General features: G+C 36.7%; 1 protein-coding gene across 5 annotated transcripts in view; it reads left to right on the top strand.

Moving 5' to 3' along the window:
* Positions 1-26,296, top strand: part of CACNA1E (calcium voltage-gated channel subunit alpha1 E) — a 453,280-nt gene that overhangs the window by 392,412 nt on the left and 34,572 nt on the right. For all 5 annotated transcript variants that reach the window (XR_015733193.1, XM_060690120.2, XM_034409672.3 and 2 more), the window contains 12 exons: positions 5,769-5,865; positions 8,601-8,761; positions 9,447-9,584; positions 10,435-10,636; positions 11,120-11,284; positions 12,491-12,601; positions 15,408-15,491; positions 15,612-15,737; positions 18,398-18,463; positions 20,123-20,214; positions 21,510-21,675; positions 21,951-22,078. Coding sequence is in view for 4 of the 5 variants with exons in the window: in XM_060690120.2 (XP_060546103.2) it covers positions 5,769-5,865; positions 8,601-8,761; positions 9,447-9,584; positions 10,435-10,636; positions 11,120-11,284; positions 12,491-12,601; positions 15,408-15,491; positions 15,612-15,737; positions 18,398-18,463; positions 20,123-20,214; positions 21,510-21,675; positions 21,951-22,078 (1,536 nt within the window). In the remaining variant the exon portion in view is untranslated. The remainder of the gene's footprint in view (positions 1-5,768; positions 5,866-8,600; positions 8,762-9,446; positions 9,585-10,434; positions 10,637-11,119; positions 11,285-12,490; positions 12,602-15,407; positions 15,492-15,611; positions 15,738-18,397; positions 18,464-20,122; positions 20,215-21,509; positions 21,676-21,950; positions 22,079-26,296) is intronic.

Here is a 26,296-nt window from a genome sequence, read left to right as displayed (position 1 = left end):
TAAAGGCAGCCTGATCAGCATTAGCATCCAAATACTTGGAATATATAAAAGTAAACCTGATGCATCCTGGATGGATGGCTTGATTTAAGAATGGAATTTTGATGAACACAAAAACAAAAAGGTAGTTCTTGTTTTATGTATAGGAGTGTGTATATGTGTATATATACATGTGTGTATGTGTATTTCTGTGTATATATATGTATATAAAAATAAGGAATAAGCATTCTGTTACATCTAAAATGGAGGGTTTTCATTTATTCATTGGTTCGATTTATATGCTAAATTCTTAAAAATTAAAATTTCTTGCCATTGTTTAAACCTTAGAATAAGACTTTGTAATCTTTATTTAATTTATGTGCTGCCAATCTCACTCTGCAAAATGATCATCCTTCCTTATCTCACTGTGTTATAAAAGCAAATTCCTAGACAGGGACCGTAGTATGCTTCATTGATGAGGAAGAAGCAAAGAGAAGGGCAACTCAGGACAATTTTCTCATATAAAAGCTGCTGGCACAAAAGCAACAGCAAATGCTGCTCAGCAGCAGCTGAGGGGAACTTACAGAGTTAAGGTAGACGAGCAAGCAGTAGTTCATCTTTCAGCTACTTCAGCACTGTGTCAGGGATCAGTGCCAGATTTGGCTGCTTTAAAGAACAAGGATCTCCATTTCTAACCTCTCAATTTCAAATGCAGTCTTTGATGGATATAATATTAAGCTTCAACAATACAGCAGTCGTGATTCATTAAAGCTGCAATCTTATAATAGATGTAGAACTCTACTTTCTAGTGACAGTCTCCGAGGCTGATTTTTCTGATGTTGGGAACTTCAGCAGAAGTCCCAAAAGCAGAAGAGAGAGTTTCAAAGGTCCAGGGTCTAGTCTTTCATCTAACTCCCAGCTCTGAGGAAAATTTAAACCAATGATTATGAAGAGTTATTTTAAAATAGTGGGAAGGGTAGAGAGAGAGATATTTCTCCATTTTCATTTCTCCCCTGCCAATCTGTTGTTGAAAATCTTTTGATTATTTTGGTGCCCCCTGATATCAAACCACCCTGAGAGATGATTTAGGATTGCCATCTGTGGCTTTACTGAGTAACTGTGTGGTTTTCAACTTAAAACCAAGGCAGGGTATCTGATCCTTACCCCACTGACACTATCCTTATCAAATGTGAACTCTATGAAAGCTGGAAGAGAGATCATAATTTGCTTTTCTGCCTAGCATCTAAGTTTGATTGTAAGATTGTGACTCATCTCCCAAGATCATTAAAAGCTGTTGTTGTGTGAAGTCATGACATATTGCCATAAATGATAAAATGAATGTGTGAAAAATAATTTTTAGGTTACATAATGCTGAAAAACAGTGAGATCTGTGTATATGTAAGAGAGAGATAAACTATATAATAATGTGATTAGCTGTCAACATTTCAAATGTTCTTTCACTAGAAATTCATAATCATTCCTATTTATATTTGGAAGACATAAAAGCTATCTAGAGAGCATGTTGGCTCTGTATACTCCATCAAAAAGGAGGATTTTCATTTCCAAAGAGAGTTTTGAAAGGTATAGTTTTGTGTAAATAGTTCCTATAGAGGTGCAGTGCACATTACTACAACTTTATAGACCTATAACAAACTGGGAAGACCATAGCTGGTGTTTGCTTATCAATGAGCCAAAATAGATAGGAAAAGAGAATAAACAAATTGTGAAGATAATATGAGTCTGAAAGGAAGAATGTTTTTAATGCCATGTCACTCTCCACCACCACTCCACAACTTTGGCTCTCTCCCTATCATTTTGAGAGGAGACGGATAGGTGAAGTTTATATAAGCCAACACAGTTCTAGGCTGCCTAAATAGAAGGATAGAATCAAGATCACGTGAAAAGATAATATCGCTTTATAATTCCTTGATAAGGCGACACTTGGAATACTGCATCCAATTTTGGTTGCCATGATGTAAAAAGGATGTTAAGACTCTAGAAAGAGTGCAGAGAAGAGCAACAAAGATTATTAGGGGACTGGAGGCTAAAACATATAAAGAACGGTTGCTGGAACTGGGTATGTCTAGCTTAATGAAAAGAAGGACTAGGGGAGACATGATAGCAGTGTTCCAATATCTCAGGGGCTGCAACACTGGCTCACCAAAGACAATAACAAGAAAGGAGAATATTTGTAGTTCAGGGTTGAAATGAGAGATCCTTGGTGCTCTCTGAGGCAATCTAGTTTGGATAATGAAACATCTGCGAGAAAGCAATCAACCTCAGAGAGCACTAAGGATCCACAATAACAACATGGATCATATACAACAATATTTGTTCATATTTAAAAGGACAAACAAATATCTGTAGCTCTTTCCCAATGTGTGTTTATTTTTAATAAAAGAAAAGAATTATGGGGGGGGGTGTATCTTTGAAGTTGCATTTTCTTATCCAGACAGCTTCCAACCAACTTTAATATTTTCCTTGTTATAGCAGCACAACTGGCAGTGAATTATACTTTTTAAAATGTAGGTTCATTAAAATTTTGCTTTCTCCTAGTAAAATTGCCCCATGAATTATTGAAAGGTAGCTTTACCCACTGTTCTCACAAGGTAGCTACTGATTTAAAATGGAACCCAAATTATGCCAACACCTCCAGATGCCTTCTAGATCTGGAGCATGTTGAACATGCTATTAAGTGGCCTTCATATTTTCTATAGAAATGTACAAATTCCATGTGAAAATCTAAAACAAATCATAGAAAGTTGTAGAACTTCATAAAGTGATTGAGCAATAAAGTGGCAGATGATATCTAGGACTCATAGGTATATAGTAAGGGATCTTAAGTAATACGGTTTATTATCTAATTATGGATTACATAGTGTTAGGTCTGAAACTAGCTGTTATCACTCTGCAATGTGATCACAGTAAGGTCAAAAAGTATTGGAACAGGACATTACAGGGTTTCATCTCAAAACGTTTTTGACAGCTTAGTGTGTTGAACATAGGATCAATAAACGGAGTAGGAATGCAGATTCATTTTGTAATGAATCAGATTATAGGCTGCTTTTACATTGATTAATACGGGAAGTCCTCAACTTAAGATACAAGTGGGACTAGAAAGTTAAGTCAATTACAGGACCAGACCCATTTTCGGGGGCATTTTTGTGGCTGTCATTAAATGAATCACCATGGCCATTAAGCAAATGGTACAGTCTTTTAAGCAGACAGCGTGGTCATAAAATGAACCCATTCTTTCAAATGAGGGTTTTTTTCCTAAAAAAAAAACAAAACAAAACACCAGAATCCAGCAAAAAAAGAAAAAGTCACAAATTGCAGTCCTGTGACTGTGGGACACTGCAACATTGCAGTGCAACAATCATAAGGCAAGTTGGTTGCAAAGTGCCTAAAATGAAGTCATATGACAGGGGTGAGTATGCAACATTTTATGATGGCCAGAAGGGCTTTATGGGCCATAAACCACCTATTCTGAAACCATCATAACTCTGGATAGTTGGAAAAACACCAGTTGCATGTTAAGCACTGCTGGTAGTGATCTGAGAGGCCTAAGCAATGATTGCTTCGTATGTTTGAGCAATAAGACACATATACCGAGTCCCCTGCTTTCAGCATCATCTGATACAATGGCACAGTCTGACATTTGCTAAAGCCGTTAAGCGCCCAATGCTGTACTAGCACCATCTATTTGAATAGAACATAGAAAAGACAGTATGAGTAACCTTTTATAAGTTTAAGAAGAAATGCTGTTGAAAGGTAGGTAATATAAAATATACCAGGTCTGGTTTTTTTAATCATTTCCTAGGAATTTATTGATGGTCGTTTTGTTTTAATTTTCTATAATATTCCCCTCTGTAAATGTGGGCAGGAAAATAATATGTCAGATAAAATAATAGCTAGATATTAGCATCAATTATAATTTAGAATGTAATTGCTAGCAGAGCAAACAAAGCTTGCATCTCCCTTTCACTCTCTCTCTTTCTCCCTGTCTCTCATAAAAATATTAAATTGGTTTATTGTTAATTTGTAAAAAGAACATTGTGAATCAAATCTATACAAAATTTTAGAGGGAAGTGGCTAGTTCTATGTAGTTTAAGAACTTACGCATCATGAACTTGCAGATGATAAGGGAGTTTCAATAGTGGAAGACAAACTTTCTTTTGGAAAGTTTGTTCTCCACTATTAACCTTTTCATTGAATAAATCCTGATATGTTTTAAGGAATCCTTGCTTTTTCCAGAACGGGTTCTGACTGTAAATCAGGTGCCTATGGGTGACGCCATAGGCCTCACTACCAAAGAACCTTCCTAATTTATATTAGGAAGCAGTATAGTGAAGCTGGAGGAGATAAGGTTTTTCTCAAAATTGAGTTTCTTAAAATCAACTTGTAGGATCTAATTTTAATTCTAGATATCCTAAAAGATGAATGTAAGGGATAATACACAAGTAAAAGTTTCCTGTCCCTACTTTTTCCTTGAAGCTAAAAAGATACCTCCAGAGCATTTCTTGATGCTACTAGTCCTGTTGAACTATGTAGATGACCATAGGAGGACACACAGGAATTCTTTTCATATACAGTACTTCCTGAAGTTCATCTTTTAGGCTTCAATCAATTTTTCAGTTCTTCCTAGATGCTGATTAATGACTAATGAAGATCTTTTTCTTAATAATTTGACTGAGGACACCCTAGTTATGACGACCTTGTCTTTGCAGTGTATCAAAAATTCTTTCATTTCAGTTATGGCATAGGGGACTGGAGGCTAAAACATATGAAGAATGGTTGCAGGAACTGGGTATGTCTAGTTTGATGAAGAGAAGGATTAGGGGAGACATGATAGCAGTGTTCCAATATCTCAGGGTTTGCCACAAAGAAGAGGGAGTTAAACTATTCTTCAAAGCACGGTAGAACAAGAAGCAATGGGTGGAAACTAATCAAGGAGAGAAGCAACTTAGAACTAAGGAGAAATTTCCTGACAGTTAGAACAATTAATAAGTGGAACAACTTGCCTGCAGAAGTTGTGAATGCCCCAACACTGGAAATTTTTAAGAAGATGTTGGATAACCATTTGTCTGAAGTGGTGTAGGGCTTCCTGCCTGGGCAGGGGGTTGGACTAGAAGACCTCCAAGGTCCCTTCCAACTCTGTTATTCTATTCTATTCTATTCTATTCTATTCTATCATATACGTCTGCTTATCAATACACTATATGCATGCACATATTTACTTGTGTATGAATGGTACGTTGTTACAGCTTATTACAATAGTAGAACCATCCCAGGAAAAGAAGTATTTTACTGCCACCTTTGGATGAAAACAGAGCAAGATGATTGCTGGGATTCACCAGGTACATTAATGTATGATTCATAGTGGCATGATGCCTTACAACAGATGGTTCAACTCAGCAAGAGTGTGAAATCACCTGTTTTAACCTTGTTAGCACAGTCTTTCTCACAATAATAGGATTTGAAATCATCAGTCAATTCAAATGAAAAGGGAATTCTTCTGGGCTTGCACTCTCTTTCTCTCTCACATACAGACACAAACACACTTTTTAATGTTCAGATTTTTTTTTTCTTTAAAAAATCCACTCAATAGTTCAAATTCATCAGGCTTCAAAAACCCAATAATGTGGCCCATGCTTTTCACCGTCTATACAAAAAAGTAATGTTTACTATGGCAAAAATACAGTGAATTTAGTTTCTGTTTAAGAAGTCAATTTTTGTTTTTATCCTTTTGTCTTAATGTTTTGGGTGGCTTGTTTATCCTCCCAAATGTACAGGTCCAACAAAGGTCGTGATATTAAAACAATCAAGTCCCTTCGTGTTCTACGCGTCCTGAGACCTTTGAAAACCATCAAGCGGTTGCCCAAACTCAAGGTATTTGCATGAGAATTTCAGGCAGTGACCACTATTTTTTTAAAAGTAACTTTTAAAGAGTATCAAATGTGAAGAATGAGTGGCAATCTTTGCAATGACAAGTTGCCCTCTAGGGTGAGGGTACGGTGTACTGGCCAGAGCTGCATAGTGAAGTAGATAGCAATAGCACTTAGTCTTATATACTGCCTCACAGTGCTTTACAGCACTCTCTGGACAGTTTAAGATGTCATCGTATTGCCCGCAACAATCTAGGTCCTCATTTTACTGAAGGTTGAGTCAACCTTGAGCCTCATCAGGATTGAACTCCAGACGGTGGACAGAGTTAGCCTGCAATACCGCATTCTAAATACTCTGCCACCAAAACTCCTTATCTTAAGTAGGTAAGAAGCAGCTAGCTTTCCCTCTAGTCGCAGAGGTGTCAAACTCACAACCCGCAGGCCGGGTGCGTCATGTGCTGGCCACGCCCACCCCCAGTTTAGTGAAGAGGGAAAAAGCCGTGATATGTCATGTGATGACAATGTGACGTCGTGAGTTTGACCCATGCTCTAGTGCTTCATGATACAATCAATCCTGCAAGGTATTATTTGGCTGGCTTTTGAAAGCTACTGTAGTTTAATGCTTCAAACTTGCATTCAAATGCAGACAGATGAAGTTGCATAAACCAGCCTTCCATTCCCAATAATCTCAGCCCCTTTCCACAGCATCTGTGAATATCCTCCACCCAGGGCCTGTAACTAAAGCTATAATTTCCCAAATAGTTGGGTCTGTTTCAATGATACATAATGTAGAAGATAAGTTTATTTCCCTACAACCAGTGGTGGGTTGCTTCCGGTTCGCACCGGTTCACAAGAACCAGTAGTAAAAATTTTTAGTAGTTCGGAGAACCGGTAATAAGATTGGCTGGCCACGTCCCCAAACCGGTCCCCGGCCCAGTCACCACTCGCTTATCCCGCCCACCTTATCAGAGGCTTTTTTTTTTTTTTTTTACTTTCAAAAGCATTTTTTCTACAACCTCTTCGGCTGAAATATGCTTTTAAAAGTTAAAAAAAAGCCTCTGATGATCGCGCGGCTCAGCTGGGATCGTCAGAGGCTTCTGAAAGCATTTTTTTCTGCAACCTCTTCAGCGAAGAGGTTGTAGGGGAAAAAATCCCTTTAAAAGCCTCTGGTGATCCCAGCAGATTTGCCTGATCGTCAGAGTCTTCTAAAAGCATTTTTTTCTGCAACCTCTTAAGGTTGTAGAAAAAATGCTTTTAAAAGTAAAAAAAAAAAAAAGTTGGACACGCCCACCCACTCACATTACTCCCAAGCCACACCCACAAAATAAGCCATGCCCACAGAACCGGTAGTAAAAAATTTAGAACCCACCCCTGCCTACAACCTCTTGCCATCATCTAGCCAAGTTCAGTTCAGCATCACAGATTGATGGCACAGTCATGTCAGAGGAAAGCTGTGGAGAGATAATTTAAAATCAAATGGAAACTGGATCCAATAGAAGAGAATATATATAGCTGAGGGTTGAACTGTGGAGTAATTGGTTTTGTCTGAGCTTGGTTGTTTACCTGCCTGACTAGATAACATCATCAGAGCATTGATGATGTTACGTAGTCAGGTAACAAAACAAGCAATCAAGCAAGCAATCAAGCTCAAAGAGAACCAAAGACTCCATGAAGGTTGCTTCCCCATCCCCACCCCCAGATTTATGAGTGGCATAGTGCACTTTCTTTATGCACCTACTAGCAGCTCATAGTCACTAGAAGATGGGGTTTTTTACAACCCAGCAGGATGTCTGCTGCACCTAAGTATAAAGGTAAGGTAAAGGTTCCCTCGCATATGTGTACTAGTCATTCCCAACTCTAGGGGGCGGTGTTCATCTCTGTTTCAAAGCCAAAGAGCCAGTGCTGTCCAAAGACATCTCCGTGGTCATGTGGCCGGCATGACTAAATGCCAAAGGTGCATGGAATGCTGTTACCTTCCCACCAAAGGTGGTCCCTATTTTTCTACTTGCATTTTTTATGTGCTTTCGAACTGCTAGGTTGGCAGAAGCTGGGACAAGTAATGGGAGCTCACCCCGTTACGTGGCACTAGGGACTCGAACCACTGAAATGCCAACCTTTCGATCGATAAGCTCATTGTTTTAGCCACTGAGCCACCGTGTCCTGGCAGTTAAGTATATATCCCTATAAAACTACAATTGTCAGGATTGCCTTGGAAGAAGAAACAGCTTTTTATTTCTAAGGAAAGGATACTGATTATGTCTTAGCCCTGAAAGTATTACTTATTGCAGGCTCCTTCCTCCAGTTAAAGAAGAGGTGGAAAACTCTAGGACAACATTCCTGTCTTTGTGCTATCCAGTCCTTGCCTGTCCTTGCCTTTCATGCAGACCTGCACAATGATTTTTGAGGGACTGATCCAGAGAACAAGAACAGACCTGCATGTCCACATGAAACTCCCACCCTATAGTTGTTGCAGCTGATATGCATTAAACAGTACATGGGAAAATAATCATGATTGCACAAGATGCTATATAGCATGACTGACCCAATTATCCTCATTTGTTTGGTATCCTTGTAAATTGTTTCATAAACAAATGAATACAGTAGATGCCTTTTGTACAGTAAAGATTTGACAAATGCCTTAACTAATTATAGCTTTGAGACTCTTTATGTCATCTTTGATAAGAGTATTTTTGCTTCGTTAAGATGAATCACACTTCATGGTTTATCATTCTCCCTCAGGCAGTCTTTGACTGTGTTGTAACTTCTCTGAAAAATGTCTTCAACATACTCATTGTCTACAAGCTCTTCATGTTCATCTTTGCCGTTATCGCAGTCCAGCTTTTCAAGGGGAAATTCTTCTACTGTACAGACAGTTCAAAGGATACAGAGAAAGACTGTATGTAAGTACAGCACACAGCATTCAGTCATGGCCTTTCACAGTTAATGTACTTACTTAGAGGTGCTTCTAAATTCATGTTAGTTTTTTAATCATTTTCTTCTAATTTTCTATTTTATATGCTTTTGCATGTTTAAGAAACTTTCTGATTATGTAGAAACCAGTATTTTATTTTTAGGTGACCTTGTTCTACTTCCAAACTGATAGGTGCTTAATAATACACTGAATTATAATAGAAAATTATATGGTAAAACTTAAAGAGAAACATGAGCTTAAGTCCCTATTTTTAATTACTGTAAAAAACTTCTTAATCTTCTTGACCCCTTGGTTTCTATTTGTATTTAATCCTACTGTTCCATTCATTTTCTGATGATCATTTAGAAAAAGAAAAAGGTAAGTTCAGGGGGCATAAAGATACAACAGTAGGTAGGTTAATATCTGTTATTTCCTATTCTAAATTCTGCCTTGCTTCTCCCATCCGGTCAAGCTTATTTCTAGCATCAGACTGATGGAAAAGTGATATCAGAAGGAAAGATATGGAGAGATTGGATTGCCATGATCAATGCTTCTCGTCTACCCTAGGAATTGTATTTTGTGTCCCTGGACCTACGTTTTAAGCCTTTTTCCTGCCTTCTTTATTGTGACAGTATAACAAAAGCCTTTTATTCTCTGCCACTTTTATACTGTAGTGGAAACTATATAGACCATGAGAAAAACACGATGGAAGTAAAATGTCGAGAATGGAAGCGTCATGAATTCCACTATGATAATATCATTTGGGCTTTGCTTACACTCTTCACTGTTTCCACTGGAGAAGGATGGCCTCAGTGAGTATTTTCGTTCTTCGCCTATAACTGGACTTTTCTAGCTTTTCAAAAGATACAAAAACTGTTAGTGGAAAAAAAAACAAGATCTCCTGATCACAAAATGATAGCCATATTACTTGGCTAAAAGAACAAGCTCCACCCTTTCCACTGAACTTCAGAAAAAAATATTATGGACATTCCTGCTGTGTTTCATCCCCCACCTCTTTGACTTTGGTCTCTTATGGAACACCATCAGATGTCACAAAACACATCATCACTGACACACATATTGAAAAACTGCTGTACTATGATATTAGAAATGGATTGTTCTAGTTCACCCTTAAATTATGAGAATAATCAGAATATTTAGTGTATTTCCTTTTTAATAATAATAAATGCAATTTCCTTTTCTGAGGCAAATGAATGTATTTTTATTATGGTACAAAGGCAGATTTCTGAGTCATGATGCCTTTTTTGCAAAGGCAAAATTCCCCTCTTGTTTGAAGAGTACCTCACATAGAAAAAGAAGGGCTTCTTGAGGCATTTGCTGTAGGAAAGTGGTCTTCTAAAGCAAATTTAAAGCTAATGCATACATTCAGAGTAATCATAGATTACTATCCTTGAACTATTCTATGGGAGGAAGTTGTGAGGGAGTTTACAGCTGACTTCCATTAAATTGGTTTATCAGAAGCCAAACAGCCATCAGTCAATTTATTTGTCATTTTTTGGTGTATTTCACTCTACTTTTGATAAATATACTATATCAAAAGAGTTTGTACACTCTTTCAGTAAAACTAACTTGATAAAAATAACAAGGAATCATTAGCATATGATTTTCACTCACGTTTTCTCTTTCTCACTGTGTCCCCAGAGTTCTACAACATTCAGTAGATGTGACTGAGGAAGATCGTGGCCCCAGCCGTAGCAACCGCATGGAGATGTCTATTTTTTATGTGGTGTACTTTGTAGTTTTCCCTTTCTTTTTTGTTAACATCTTTGTGGCTCTCATCATCATCACTTTCCAGGAGCAAGGAGACAAAATGATGGAAGAATGTAGTCTTGAGAAAAATGAGGTAGTAAGAACTAACTAGAGCTTAATTTAATCCTGTGCATGACTGGGTCTGCTTAGAGATAGATTTAACTCTGGGTGTTAGCTGGGTGAGTTATTTTTCCCCGCTCATATTAACCTCTCCATTGACCTATTTAAGCATGTTTCGGGCAAATGGATAAAAGCTTTCTTTTTTATGAGAATCTTGATACTTGGAATCCTAAAAATCAATAGGTTTTTATTGCCCTAGAATTAAAGAAAAAAATGTTGAAGGCAGAGTTGAAAGCAGAATGAAAGTTATCTTATTTTCCATAATAAATAAAACAAATGAAGTTTTGTTCCAGAAATAACTATAAACTATTACTTCTCTTGTGTTCCTTGTTTTCATCTATTATAACCCATGAAAAATGTTGTTCTACTTTTTTGTACCACATAGTTGCACATTATTGGCAATAATTATAATAATATGCATGACATATTCTTGATTTTCTATTTTTTCTCCTTCCAGAGAGCCTGCATTGACTTTGCTATCAGTGCAAAACCCCTCACCCGCTACATGCCTCAAAACCGACACACCTTTCAGTACCGAGTTTGGCACTTTGTGGTCTCTCCATCATTTGAATACACCATTATGGCTATGATAGCTCTTAATACTGTGGTGCTAATGATGAAGGTGAGATGAACAGAATCAATATTTGAGACATACTGACATTGCAATTGCAAGTCAACATCATTTTAAAAAAAAGCAAGGTTGCTAGCTAGTTGTAAACAGAGCATTTGAGAATCATGAATGGATGAAGCTGCCTTTGAATGAATACTGCCTGTATTGTCTAAAATGACTGAAGTATTTCTTTATGATTTCAGGGAAGTGGGAGTGTTCTTCTCAAGTCAAGCGCTTTCAACTAAAAATTACAGGGAAAAAAGCTTTCTGAATGCAACTTTAAGAAATGATGTCTCAGTTTGCTTCCTTTTCTATTTGGTTTTTTTGTAAGCCTAAGAGTAGAGGTTTTTATTGATTTTTAACTGAATTGCTCTGTGAGATTTTTTCAGGTGAAGTGTAGGATGAAAACACCTTAAATATATACAAGTACAAAGTAAATGCTCTGTCACTTAGTGATGTCTCTTCATTTCTTGGGAACTGTAATTAGAAGCCGTGCCAGGTATTACATGTTATAAATGCATCTAAAGGAATTAAAATTGCATATTTCACACTTAAATATATATTGTGGCTCTCTATGGGACCATCTTCTCCTACTGAAATAGTGGGCGCTCAGGAAGGGTAGACTTGCTCTGGAGCCCTTCATTTAAGGATTATTTTCTTCAGGGGTTGAGGCTTCTCATTTCCCCTCCTTGACTTCACTTCCTGAAATCAGACTACCTACAGATTGAACTCCAGAAAGCTACTAGAACCTCTTTCTTTAAAGAGAGACAAGGCAGTAGAGCAGATACGAGCAGCAAATTCCCATTTAATCAATAATGCTTAGAACTTTGAGTGCTCATAATTTCATAATTTTACTTACTATTTTATTATAATACTTTGTTACTGAAAGAGGCGAATATAAACCATTCCTGTCTTCCCCACTGAACTTTTCTTTAGCCTTTCTCCATTATGGGAAAGTAACCATTTAAATGATGGTTTTCAGTAGCAATGGAACCCCCCCTCCCTCTCTCTTTATCTCCCTCCCCCTCCCTCCCTCTCTCTCCAAGATATTGGAGCTATTTCTTTTTAGTGGTAACTGTATTTAGCATTCATCTCACTATTTAGGATGTGCAAATCTTAAAGATATAGGCAAACCTCCAGGATTCTTATATTAGACTACTCTGAAATTCAGAGTATTATAATTCGTCCTTTTTTCTTTTTCTTTTTTTTTTTTGGTAGTACTATTCTGCTCCATATACATATGAATTGGCTTTGAAGTATCTGAACATTGCTTTTACCATGGTTTTCTCATTGGAATGCGTCCTGAAAATCATAGCTTTTGGTTTCCTGGTGAGTAAAATGCATTCAGCATTAAATATTAAAACTCTGTTTATAGGCACTGTAGTTTGCATGCAGTAAGAATGCTTAGGGATCAGTCCTTGCCTATAGGAATTGCTATCTGCACACCCCAAGTTAAAGTTATTGATGCCCAGAAAAACATTGTTTTTGATGGGGACAGACGTAGCCTCTATGGTACCAAACCTCTCAAATGCCTCTTAACGGCTGCCTTTTCAGGAAACTCCAGATGAAACAAAATTATTTACTTCACCAACAGATTGCTCATTTGAGCATAATTTATTGTTATGATGCTGACCAGCCAATCCCAACATTTGTTTGTCATTCCCATGACTTTCCCTCCTGCACAAAATCTATTTTTTCCCCTTAGAAACCAACTAGATTCTCATGATCATTCAATATTTTTCAATGCGGAGATATTGGATTAAGATACACACGTGGTTGGAAAAAATGATAAAGAGACATATTGACTTTAAACCAGAGATATTTTTATTAGGGATCGTACCGGAGACATATAACAAAGAATTGCAATATTTAATAGTGAATCTTTTGACCGCAGCCAGAATTGCATTTGCTAAAAACTGGAAAGGAGAAAAGTTACCTAATGATGAAGAAATTATCAAGAAAATGATGGAATGTGCTGAAATGAGTAAACTGACATTTGAAATAAGAGAGCAGGAAGATAGATAATATTATTTGATCTGGGATTTATTTTATCAATGGATAGAGAATAAGAATTGGAGATAATTATGAAATAAATGGACGTTGAATTTTTTGGAAATAAACTAGCATGATAAATGGAAGAGAGGAGGAGCACAAAAAATGTCACTGACCGACATGCTGTCTGTAACTGTTTGGAATGATAATGTTTTTATGTTTTGTTTTTATTTTTAAAAAATAAAAAAACCTTTTTTTATATAAAAAAAATTTTTTTTCAATGCTTCCTCAATCCCCAAGAGCCATGGTGGCGCAGTGGTTAGACTGCAGTGTCACAGGCTAACTCTGCCCACTGCCAAGGGTTTGATCCTGACCGGCTCAAGGTTGACTCACTTTTTCATCCTTCCAAGCTCGTTAAAATGAGGACCCAGATTGTTAGGTGCAATATGCTGACTCTGTAAACTGCTTAGAGAGGGCTGTAAAGCTCTATGAGGTATATATGTCTAAGTGCTGTTACTATTGTCTTTCTGTATAATTTTTTTCTAAGAGTATTCTCTTATTATTTCACCTTGCCACCTTTCCTCATGCTTAGTTATGTTTTCACCATATCATTTCCATCTTCCTCAATACTTTGAGGTCATTCCCCAAATTTTCTGTTGACAATTCCTATAGCTAAACCACCATGCCCTGCCCCAAATCCTATTTTAAAAAGTAACCTTAAAGCACCAATACAAGTTCCAAAGGACATATATTATGCTTTTTAAAATAAACAGCCTCTCCTCCCAAGTATTAAAAGTTAGGCAGATAATTGAATATGGAGAGAAAGAGAAATAGCCAGATATGTCTTAGCATTAAAAAAAAAGTGTGTGGGGGGGGGGATTTCTTCCAACTTCCATAGAGCTGCAGAAAATGTTTGATGCCAGTGAAGGATGTATAGACACAATTTCTTTACCTAGTTCTATGAGTAGACCTGAAATACCATTTGAATAAAACTAATGGTTAATCAAACCTGATATCCTTTCTCCAAAATGTGCAGTTTCCCAATAGTTTGGAAGTCGAAGGCAACATGAATGGATACTATGTGTCTTCCTGAATTCCTCAGTGTCTGATTATAAATTCTGGAGTGATCCATTTTATGAAGTTATTGGAATACCAGTAATAATTTGGCTCCTGAAATTCTTCTGAAAAGCATAGCCTTAAAGGAAAATGAAGCTGATGCCTAGATGGATGTAAAGACATATAGAAAGAGTGATTCAATTTAAAGTTGAATTATCCACTCTGACAGACCTATATGCAAATTTTATTCATTAGAATATTTGTTATTTGAATTGGAAACCAGATAAATATCCTAGATTTGTCAAAAATTAGATTGACTCAAAATCCTACACATAGCCCAATCCTTAGGGTCAGATGAGTGGGGTTCCTATTTTTTTTTTACTGTACGGAGCAGAAGGTGATAAAGAAAATCAGTCAGGAACCCAATTTCAAGACATAACAGGGAACTTTGAATTGGCTCACAAAAACCATTCTTGGCGTATGTTGTAAGGTATAGCACAATCTAATGCAGGGAAATTAAAACAAATGCATTAGATTGTTGTGGACCGTATAGGAAAGTACAGGAAGTTGTACCCATTTCTGTTGGCTAATTGGTGATACAAAAGTATGAGACAGAATTTTACCTGGTTTGCAGGCAGAGAGAAGTTGGTCTTTTAAAAACATATTTAAGACTCTTTTGGGGAATATGCTAACATTTACCTGACTTACCTGCTTGAAAATTACAGGAGGCTATGCCTCCAGGTTTTTTTTTTTCATTATTTAGCATTTGCTCTAGGATAGGTGTGTCAAACCCGTGGCCCATGGGCTGGATGCGTCACGCACTGTCCACGCCCATGCCTGGTTTAGCAAAGGGGAAAAATGTTGTGATACGTTATGTGACAAAGCAAGTTTGACACTCCTGTTCTAGGACAAGGAGGAGCTAGAGAGTCCTGAGGCCTCAGACTAGATAACCAAAGATAGGCTGCCCTTATTCTTTGTGTATCTGAATATAGTCTGAACGATGGCAAATTTTCAAGGGATATTATTACATCGATGCTTATGTTATACAGTAGGTTAATCTGCATATTCCTCTTTCTTCTTTCTGCAGAATTATTTCCGTGACACCTGGAACATATTTGATTTCATCACCGTGATTGGCAGTATTACAGAAATTATCCTGACGGATAGTAAGGTGAATCTCTTTCTCCATTGCTCTCCTTTAGTGGAAGATCAAGACTGAAAGCTGCATATGATGTTTCTTTTTTACTTTTTCATTTTACTGTTTCCTCCTTCTCTCTGGCATTGTGTTAAGCCGACAGTTACCAGCAGCTTCAACATGAGCTTTCTGAAGTTGTTCCGGGCTGCCCGTCTCATCAAACTGCTTCGCCAAGGGTATACCATTCGAATTCTGCTCTGGACCTTTGTGCAGTCATTCAAGGTAAAAGCTGAACTCCTGTCTTCCTTCCAAGGTCAGTGGATTGCTTAGGACAATGAATAACATCAACCATTGCATACACAATTTTAGGGCACATCCAAGCAGATATATTAGCCTTATGGATGCCTTAGGTCAAACCATCAATCATCCACAAAAACACAGATACTGGAGAAAGAGCTAGCAAGCTTTCATCCCCTTTATCCATATAAATGACCATCTCTTCAAGTTTCACAGATGAGGAAATTTTGGGAGATCTACTTTAAGAAAGAATTGGATACTCTTAACTATCTGGCATAAACACATAGTGGTACAGTCAACTGAAAACCTCACTATTCCAGCATCCTTTATATCACCAGCAAGACTTACCTAACAAGGCTCAAACATTTTAAGAAGGATGTATGTAGACTATTATTCAGGGAGAGAGGAACTCTGCTTTAAAAGACTTACAGTTAATTTTCCCCATCTCTCAGATATCTCTAATTGCTATGGCTGTGCAATGCTTCTGATGCAGAAGGGGTGCTTCAGAATGTGCGACAACTATGTGAGTCTGGAAACAGACATGGCTACTTTGATGAGTCACAGACAGGTGCTGCTCTGTTCACACTCCCACACATTCCAAACACCTCTTCCAAAATGAATCTAAAGCCCTGTTGCCTATTTTATATTGCAAACCCAGTGGGGATGCAGCTTTCACTTAGGATCAAATCCCCCTCTGCCAATTCATTTGCTTCCATGCGGCTGTAACAATCTGGAGTCTTTACCACTTCATTATTAAAAATAGTATTCATTGTTCCGTGGTTTCCTCAGCCTCCTCCATCACAGCAAACAATACATCCTTGCCATATTTTTTTCTTCTTCCTATGCAACAAAATGTGCTACAAAAATTTAGATTAGGTTTTTGAAAAAAAATATAAAATAAAAAGTGTTCATTTATTATTAGTTTTAGCTTTTCAGAAGCTAGCATATAACCTTTTCATAACCTGTCACAACCTGGCACTCTCCAAATATGCATTATTCATCCGTTAATAAAGCAAGTCTCCGTTGAGATACATACAAGCATGTATTGGCAGTAATTTGAAAATAATTAGCCAATAATTTCTTCCAACATCCTTTTTTTTCATTTTTCCAGTCTAACTTACAACTCTGGGATTTCCCAGTCATTTCCCATCTAAGTAATCCTTTTTAGTTTTGGGGAAATTACAAGATTGGCTAAGGGCTTCCACCTGTTAAGGATATCTTTTTCCATACTGTCTGATAGTTGTATGGGGGTAATATCTAGATTAAAGTCAACCAAACAATTGCAGAAGCTGGCATAGTTTAAAAGATCACTTGGAACCTGGAAGACCATGCACTTAGAACCAGGAATTTAGGCCCCAAAATTAAAACAACAACAACAACAACAACAACCATAAATTATTATAATGTATTACATACAAACAATGTATTCCTTACTAGGAATTAAAAGCTAGCTTAGTAAGTACAATATTGTAACCACAAGAAAGGCTATTAAAACCAAAAGATCATGGCTCACTATAACCAAAAATATGCTGTGAGGAAAGGTTGATGGCAGTCTTCCAGTCTTTAGGGAGAAGTCAACAATACTCTGAACCCCAATTAGTGGTGAAAGAAGCATGTGTTGATCAAATAAACAATAATTTGAACCATCATTAGTGATAGAACTGGGTTACTTGTTCTTTCTTTATATTTGTGCAGATTGTTTTGCTTCTTTGTTGGTTATCTAACTTGGCTCTTCCTTTCTCACCCCTGTTATACTCCCCTGTCTCCCATTTGTCTGGTTGCATCCTTCTTCATATCTCTAATTTAGTTTATTCCTTCCTATATTTGGAAGTTTTGCAGAGTCAGATCAAATTTATTATGCACAATATGTAAAAATGTCTAAACACCTATGCAGAAGTGGCTGAGGGCCTCACTAGAGTCTGAGGCTTGCAAAATTTACTTGGCCATATTCATGGAGCAGGGTTTTTTGAGATTTAGGTTCTTTAAATGCAATAGAAGATCTGAAATATCAGGTTAGGGATAGATGGAGGAAAATCTATCTATATGGTTGCTTAAGAGTTGACAATGACTTGATGGCACATAATCAATCAAGGCCTATTTGAGGTTAGAAATACAATTACCAAATTTAATTTTTAAAGGTTTAGGTTTAGGTTTTAAAATAGGTTTTAAAATAAAAGGACTCCATGCTGTCAGATTATAGTAATCATGAAAATTGTCAATCTGGAAATGGCACAGGAGGGCAAAGGTAAAGTATATTATTGTTTATTTAGCTCTTAAGTCTTCTGTCTTATTTTGTGCACTTCCTCACATATAGCAGAAAAATATACTTGGTGCCTTAATTCCCTCTGTATTTTTCTAGTTTTTACTTCCCACTGATCACTTGCATGCTTGTTAAAGAAGCTGTAATTAAGTCACCTGTTACTCTGTTCTGTATTGGTGCGAATCTTTTTATTATCATATTTCTTAAACTTAGCATCATAGCTTCACTGGTTCACAAACCATTTAGTTAGTTTAAACAGTGATTCTTATCTTCTCTGCCACCACTTATTTATTACTACTTTAAGTACATACGGATGTTACTGTTTTAAGCATATAAATACTATGCCTGTAATAACACAGTACTTTCTATTATTTGCATTTTCCAGGCTCTCCCCTATGTCTGCCTTCTCATTGCAATGCTCTTCTTCATTTATGCAATCATTGGGATGCAGGTAAGCAAAGAATTAAAAAGGTCTAGGATGTTGGGTCCACCCAACATAGAAATAACAAAACCTTGAGTCTTCCTCTTATATTAAGCTTAAGCTCCCATTTTCAGGCAGGAGGCCCATTAGCTCAGTTAGTCGGTAGTCAAGAATATCCAAGTACACAGGTTGGAGAAGGCTGAAGTAGGTTATTTATAATCTAACAATTATTAGCATCTGAAGAAAAAAATAATGCAATTGTCAACTTGCAAAGCTTTCAAGATGCCATGAGCAGGAGGGAGGGAGAACTGATAGAGCTGATTGATTTCCCTAACTGAAGTACATTCCATACATTCTTCCTGACTGCAATCTGAAAGAGGGTGTTGGATTTCACAGCCAGCCAAAGTGGTTAATTGGAGAATGTGATTTATGACATGGCCAGAGAGGAGGGGAGAGACAGGGTCATAGGGGAACGTAAATCTACATGGGATTAGTTCTAACTGCATCCGAAATGGTGCTCCTAATAAATGATTGTATTTCTTTTGAAGTTCGGCTCATGGCTCATTAATTAATTAGGGCATCTTTCGGAAACTTCACAATATCTTATATTCAGGAATATGAATTGTTACATTCCATATTGATGCGTAACATGCACCTGTCAGTGTTATTTCTAAAGAATCCACACTGTGAAGAAAAAATTGCATGAATTATGAACCTTTTTTTCTGCTCACAGTTCTGAATTGTCAAATGAAAAAAAAAAATGAACTAATTCAATTTCCCTAAGAAGCAATGTTGTCTTATGTTCAATGGATGATATGTATATAAAAACACTATAAGATTTTTATTTTTATTCTTTAATTTTGATAGATAGAACAATTACACCATCTGCTATGTGCAACTACAGGAAAATTGGTATATGACAAAGGGGTTAAAATATTGGGTTAAGAACAAGGATATTCAAGTTCTATTTCATCCTGAGATATGTTTGCCTCAATCATGCTGTTGTTCAAACCAATTTATCTGACACAATTGTTACTGTGATGAAATATTGCAGTGGCGTGTGGTGACTTTGGGAGACGTGAAAGAGCCATTGCCATGGGAATGGTCAGATAAGCGGCAGCTGAGCCCACAGAACAAATGTGGGCATGGCAAGCACCTCAGAAGGGACAATCCCTAGTTTCTTGGGCTGTAAAAGCAATGTAGAGAAATGTACTTTCAGTCTTGCAAGATTCTGTTAATATAACCTTACAATACCAATAAAGGATAATATTTGTACCTCGGGGTTGAAATGAAAGGTCCTTGATGCTCTCTGAGCTTGCTTGTTTTCTTGCAGACATTTCTTTACCCAAACTAGATAACATCATCAGTGCTAATCTTACCTTACAGTAGAGTAGAATTAGTTCGTCTGACTGTCGGGTTCCTGTCTGGAAATATAGAAACGAGTGTTCTATATGTTGGTTTGAACTGCTGATCAAAAGGTGAGGTGTAAGTCAAATTAATAAATGCAATGTAACAGGTAATCTACTGCTAATTACTCAACAATGTCTGTATGGTGACTAAATACTGAATCCCTTAAAATTGTTGGTGTTCAATACAAATGCTATACAATGTGGTTATCACCCATTGCTGTGATTGCTGTGTTTTTACCTTATGAAGTCAGAGATAATAATTTCATTTCTATGTTTTCAGGTGTTTGGGAACATCAAGCTAGATGAGGAAAGCCACATTAACCGCCACAACAATTTCCGCAGCTTTCTTGGTTCTCTAATGTTACTGTTTAGGTAAATTTACATTTATATTCACACAGGGATCCATTCACACTTTGATATAAAGCAAAGAATTGTCTCCCTTAAGATTTCAAAAGCTTCTGGTAATGAGCCAATACTCAGCTAGCTAGTTTTACACAGCTTGCTACAAACCAAGGACTCAAAGTCTCCCTTTTTACTGACTATTTAGTAGGTTTTAATTTAAGACTGAATTGTTTTCAGCTCAATGGGCCACAACTTTTCTTTTCTGTGTCTCCTTTTTTAAAAAAATCTTTGTGAAGAACCTCCATTTTCTGAAGTCAGATAAAACTTCTAATAGGCAGCTTAATTCCAAAGAGATTCATGAACAAAACTATTATCTTTGTCCTAGTTTAATTATCAAGCAGATTATACAACAGCACCTCTCCCTTCCTTAGTGCATCTACAATGTCACCAGTCTTTAAACTTGATAAACCCTTTCATTGCCAAAATGGAAATTGAGCTTTCCTATTGGAATCCCCACTCTAGCTTCTCACTTGATGCAGAAGTCATACTTAGATCTGACTGGACTGAATCATAAATTGTATAAAAGTCCTCCTCGATGTTATAACTGAATTTCAGTAAAATACAGCACTTCATATCGGGTTGTTTGTTCAGTATGATTAGTAAGAAGTGATATCCCCTTTGGTAACCATGATGGGAATTAACCTCAGACAACCTCTAGATGTCATGGATGATTTCTGAACCATTTATTGGATTTCAAATATATCTTAATTTAATAATTTAATTTACATTTAAGAAACTATCTGAAATGTGTCTTTTGAAACTATCTTAAATAATGTGTATTATGTACAATAGTGAGATAATTACTGCTTTCTGCGGCTGCTGCCACCACCAGCCTGTTTGGCAATGACAGACCACTTCTACACTATTGCCAAGAAATCTACATGGTCCAGATCAGGGATGTCAAAATCACGGCCCGTGGGCCAGATGCGTCACATGCTGGCCACACCCACTGCCGGTTTAGCAAATGGGTGAAAAGTTCCGATATGTCACGTGTCAACAACGTGACGATGTCAGTTTAACACCCCTGGTCCTAGATGGTCACCAGGAGACAAGCTCAACTTAAGGAAAAATTATGCTTAGTATGATGTTTGTAGTACATTTTGCAGAAGAGCAAGACCTTGCCTCAATTTATATTTTTAAAAAACTCCTTAAAGCACACTGAAGTCTAGTTTTAAAAGAGTATAGCTTAAACAGAGACTTTCTGAAAGTAGGAAGGATTTGTTGAACATAATAATCAACCACAAGATGGATTTGTTTTCTTACAGAAGCGCTACAGGGGAGGCATGGCAGGAGATTATGCTTTCATGCCTAGAAGGGAAAGGTTGTGAGCCAGACACTACGGCAACATCTGGACAAAATGAGAATGAGAAATGTGGCACAGAACTAGCATATGTCTACTTTGTCTCTTTCATCTTCTTCTGCTCCTTCTTAGTGAGTTCCTCTTTCCATTATTCTATAGATTTATTGTTTTGTATTGTTTTCACCAGATTGATTTAAAAGATGGTATGGTATTCTTTATGGTATTTCTCAAAGAGCTATTATGTTACAAGAGAAGCAGCTGTAAACACAATTAAAGAATTTCACTATCGTGTGCAGAATTACAATGCAGCTCTTTTGTGCTTCCTCATTTGCTGGTCTTCTACTTATAGATCTGTGGCTATCGCTTTCCCCTTATTATGCATTCTTCTTGTTTCCTTCATATTTAGATGCTCAATCTCTTTGTGGCTGTCATTATGGACAATTTTGAATATCTGACTCGAGATTCTTCCATCTTGGGACCCCATCACCTTGATGAATTTGTCCGGATTTGGGCAGAATATGATAGAGCTGCATGGTATGTAGGCATATCTGGTTTTTTTAAAATTTTCTTTAAAAAATCTGTTTAGATGTGATATCCAAATAAAGTACAAATAGAATGGAAATGCCCTTCTCCATTTTGGGGCTTCTAGAAGTTCTTATACAAAGGCCACCTGCACCTAAACAACCTAATAGTCTTACTTAAATTAACAATTTAGCTAGTTTCCACTTTTTAATTAAAAAGAAGTATATATCCTTTGTGAGTTTTTTTATTCTATCATCACAGCTTTGCAAGAGCTCTTTCAAATAAGAGTGGCTGTGCACTTTTCATGACAATGGAATATTCTGTAGATTGCAGTTTTCCTGCAGCAAATGATTTTTCCTATATCGACCATACGGACATACTTATGAGCCATTGTGGAAATTGAAGTCTCAGATATATGTATAAAGAGGATTTTACCCATATATGTCCAACATTAAATCCCCCACCCATTTTTTTTATTTTGTACTATATTATCTTTTTGTGCCTGCAACCTAAAATGTTTTAAGAGAAAAAAAATCTTCACATATAATTTATGTCAGAAGTGAATTGACCACCATGTTATTAAAAACCTTCACTCATATTACCCATACATTTCAAAAGTGCTTTGGAGATATTGTTTTCTATTATATCTTCTTTGGGGCATTTCAATATATTTGCCTAATTCCAGAATTCCTAAGTAATGGTCCTTAGCCTGAAGTGGAACTGCCACTGGCAGTAATACCTTAGGTTATCTTTTATGGATCTCAAATCTGAAAACTTAAAAAAAAATTTCTTATTATTTTTCTCCTGCTTGAATTAGCACTACCTGTCTGCCTAATTGTCTATTGATATATGTGTCAATGTTCATGACTTTTCTGGAGATATTGGAATCCTAGAAGTTCATCAGATGGATAGTATCTGCTTTACCTTAGGATCTGAAAACTAAATGTATTGTTTTCTGTGAATTCACTCTTCTAAATGAATGAAACCTCTGCCTTCTAAAAGATTTACATGATAAATATGTTGGCCTTTAAGATGAGCACACAGTTAACATGGCTACTCTTCTGAACTTGTTTCTGCTGTTAGAAGCAGGCATTAATTTTGTAGCCCTGGCTTAATAACTCATCTGTAGCAAGGAAATTCATGTTATTTTCTTGAAAGGTCAAGAAATGTCAGTGTCACTCTTTGCAGCTAAAAGCCATAGTGACTGGCAGTTCTCAGTGCAGTCTCATAGAAGTGAAGAAAGACAGTTTGTGGAAAAATTATTTAGGATTTAAATAAGAACACAACAGATTTTTCTTATTTTCCTATTTTCGCCTTCCTATAATTATTTTTATAACTAGCCCACTAAATTTGTCTTATACTAAAACTGTAGTTTTTCAAAAATCATCCAACCTTGCCATGAAAAAATAGGATTATAAAGAATTCAACTTCTTCTTTTGCACTTTATCACTGCATTAAAAAATAATACCTACCATTCTGTCTAGAATACTGCCTACAGTATAATTATCATTCTAAATAAAACTGATCATTATAACTGTAAGAGTTTCACCTCCTGCCCTTCCACTGCTAGACTGTGGTGACCAAAAGAAATTATCTCTGGCTGATACAAACAAACCTTAGTTTTCAGAGACCCAAAAAACAAACCCTGGGATATCAAAAGGAAGCACTGTAGTCTAATCATCTCCTGACATGCTATTGATATGGCTTTGGAGCACCTGTTTATCCTAGGTGAAATTGAACTCACAGTACAGATTGATCACCACTGTGAAAAAAGGACAAAGTGGGAAGACAGGATTTGACGGGGCAAAAAAACCCTGGCTTGAAACTTTGCATACAATAAGACACCATATATCCACTTGATATGAATAGTTGATTATGAAAAACCATTTATTCTGCTGTTTTTTAAATGGAATAAAACTTGGTAGAATGACTGAAGTTTATCATTCCATTATAAATCAGGCCATGTGCTCCTTCTTGGTGATGGAAAATTCCTCCATGGGAACATGGTAGAGACAATAATAGCTATATCTTCAAAGGAGGTGATTGTGCAGAGCCTTCAACCCCCTCCTAGGAAAAAAGCAATGCACATCTCTGGCGTTACCAGTTGCACACAGTTCTTCTTTCCCATTTCCTGATTGGGCCTATTAACTCACCTGTGCTTCCTTTCCAGTGGCAGGATCCTGTATAAGGATATGTACAAATTAGTACGGGTGATCTCGCCTCCTCTGGGCCTGGGAGAGAAGTGCCCCTGCAGGGTGGCTTGCAAGGTTTGCCTCACAATCCCCAGCCACAACCTGGCAATAGGGACATCCCATTAAATCCCACTCTCCTCCTCGCTATTGTACTTCACAAGGGAATCCTGACTTGCTTTCCCTCGAGTTTAAAGAGATTCAAACCTTCTCAGAATCAGCAGCTGTTCTACCTGGAAAAGATCAAGAAATGGATTTCAGGGCACAGCTGAAATTACACATTCATTCTCATCTTGAATGAATAACTCTGGAGGTTTTAGAGTGTCTCCTATTGCATAGAGAAGTCTTTGGAACCATTGTTTTCTGCTTCCCCTTTCAGGACCTACATTTTTTCATTTGAAAGGGGTATTGTATTTGGTTCTCACTAATTTGGGAGCAAAAGTAGGGAACAAAGAATTTAATTTTAATTTTTAAAAAATCAAATCAGATATGGTAAGAAATGAACAAAGCTCACCAGTTGTGCCCAGAGACTTAATTTTAAAGGTATTACGCTGTTGGGCATGGAAGATCCATTCATCCAGAATAATATTCTGCCTCTACTTCAGAAATAGTGCAACTAGATTCAAGCATCTTAACTTGTATGAAAAACGTATGCCAGAAACTTGATATGATGGGCAGGAGTTCATCTGGCTATTTGGGTTTAACTTAATAAAGCCATTTAGTTAATGAGAAATTAGCATGTCAAGCAGAAAGCTAGAGCAACCAGCAAACTTTAATTTTAGGAGTGAAAAATACTTTTGTATGGAAAAGTATTGTCTTCAGTACAGTCTGGTACTGAGCTCAGATATAGGTTTAGTGTTATATTGTGAGATCACATCTAATAAAAAAATAAGGCGAGTGTTTACATGAAGGCATTAATCTCCTATATCTATTTTATGAGTGTTAATTCTGTACAAACACATCGATAAACACAAAGAAATATCTCTATATGGTATTGATATTAAGAAAAAATAAACCCTAGTTATATCAAATGTAGTAAATTCAAATACATGTATGTGTATGAATATGAATATGAATATGGATGGATGGATAGATAGATAGATAGATAGATAGATAGATAGATAGATAGATGGGTTTTGTAAGCAAAAGAACATCGTTGATAATTAATCTCTATGGCAAATGACTAACAAATTACAGCTTTGTTTAATTAATAGTAATTCTTTTCTTCTTGCTGGTCTCCTTTTGTTCATCAGTACTGACTATATTCATGACAAGGTCATTTAGAATTCAAAGTTTACTAACAAATCTGTCCATTTGTTTAAAGTCCATTTAAAAAGAATGAACTTCTGTTTTCTTCTAATTGAAAAGCTGCTTCTATGAGATTTTGTCCCAGCCAAGAAACTCTAAGTATTTCTGCACCATTTTCATAATATAGTTCCTTAGGTCATCCTTCATGATCCTTCATTGCTTGCCTGCCCAAAGTTTCACCAAGAAAAATGTTGTACAACCTCTAGATATATTCAGATTCCACAAAAAAATTCTTTCCTCACACTCTCTTTCCAAGTAAAAGTGCTTTCAGCTGAACAGTTCCTAAAACTATTATATAATATATAGTTTCTTCTCCCCCAGCCCCCTAAGGATCCATGAATATGTGAGAAAATTGCAATGTAAAGCACTCTGAATTTCTGGATCTTAAACACTTTTGAACTTTTCATAGCCAGAGATGAGATGTGCCCTTTTGAAGTATATTTGTTCAGTTTTGCTTTAGAAAGGATTAAAACGTACTAATTAACTTCCATAGTGAATACCACAAGCAGCAGTGAACATACCCACAGAGAATCTTCCAAATTAACTTTGGAAATAGAGAACTGTCCCTATTTCTCAGTAATAGCATAGCATAATTAAGAAACCATGAGCAAATTAAGTTCGCATAGTCTTTTGCCTCTCCTACAGTGCTTGGTTGTTTTTCCCCCTAACCTCACACTGACTTGCAAAAAAGAAAACTTTCCTGAATTTGATTACTTGCCCAGATAAATCAAGA

Source organism: Pantherophis guttatus, chromosome 3 (genome assembly GCF_059756535.1).
Source record: "Pantherophis guttatus breed Tessera chromosome 3, ASM5975653v1, whole genome shotgun sequence".
Classification (NCBI taxonomy): domain Eukaryota; kingdom Metazoa; phylum Chordata; class Lepidosauria; order Squamata; family Colubridae; genus Pantherophis; species Pantherophis guttatus.
This window is presented reverse-complemented; position numbering and strand designations above follow the sequence as displayed.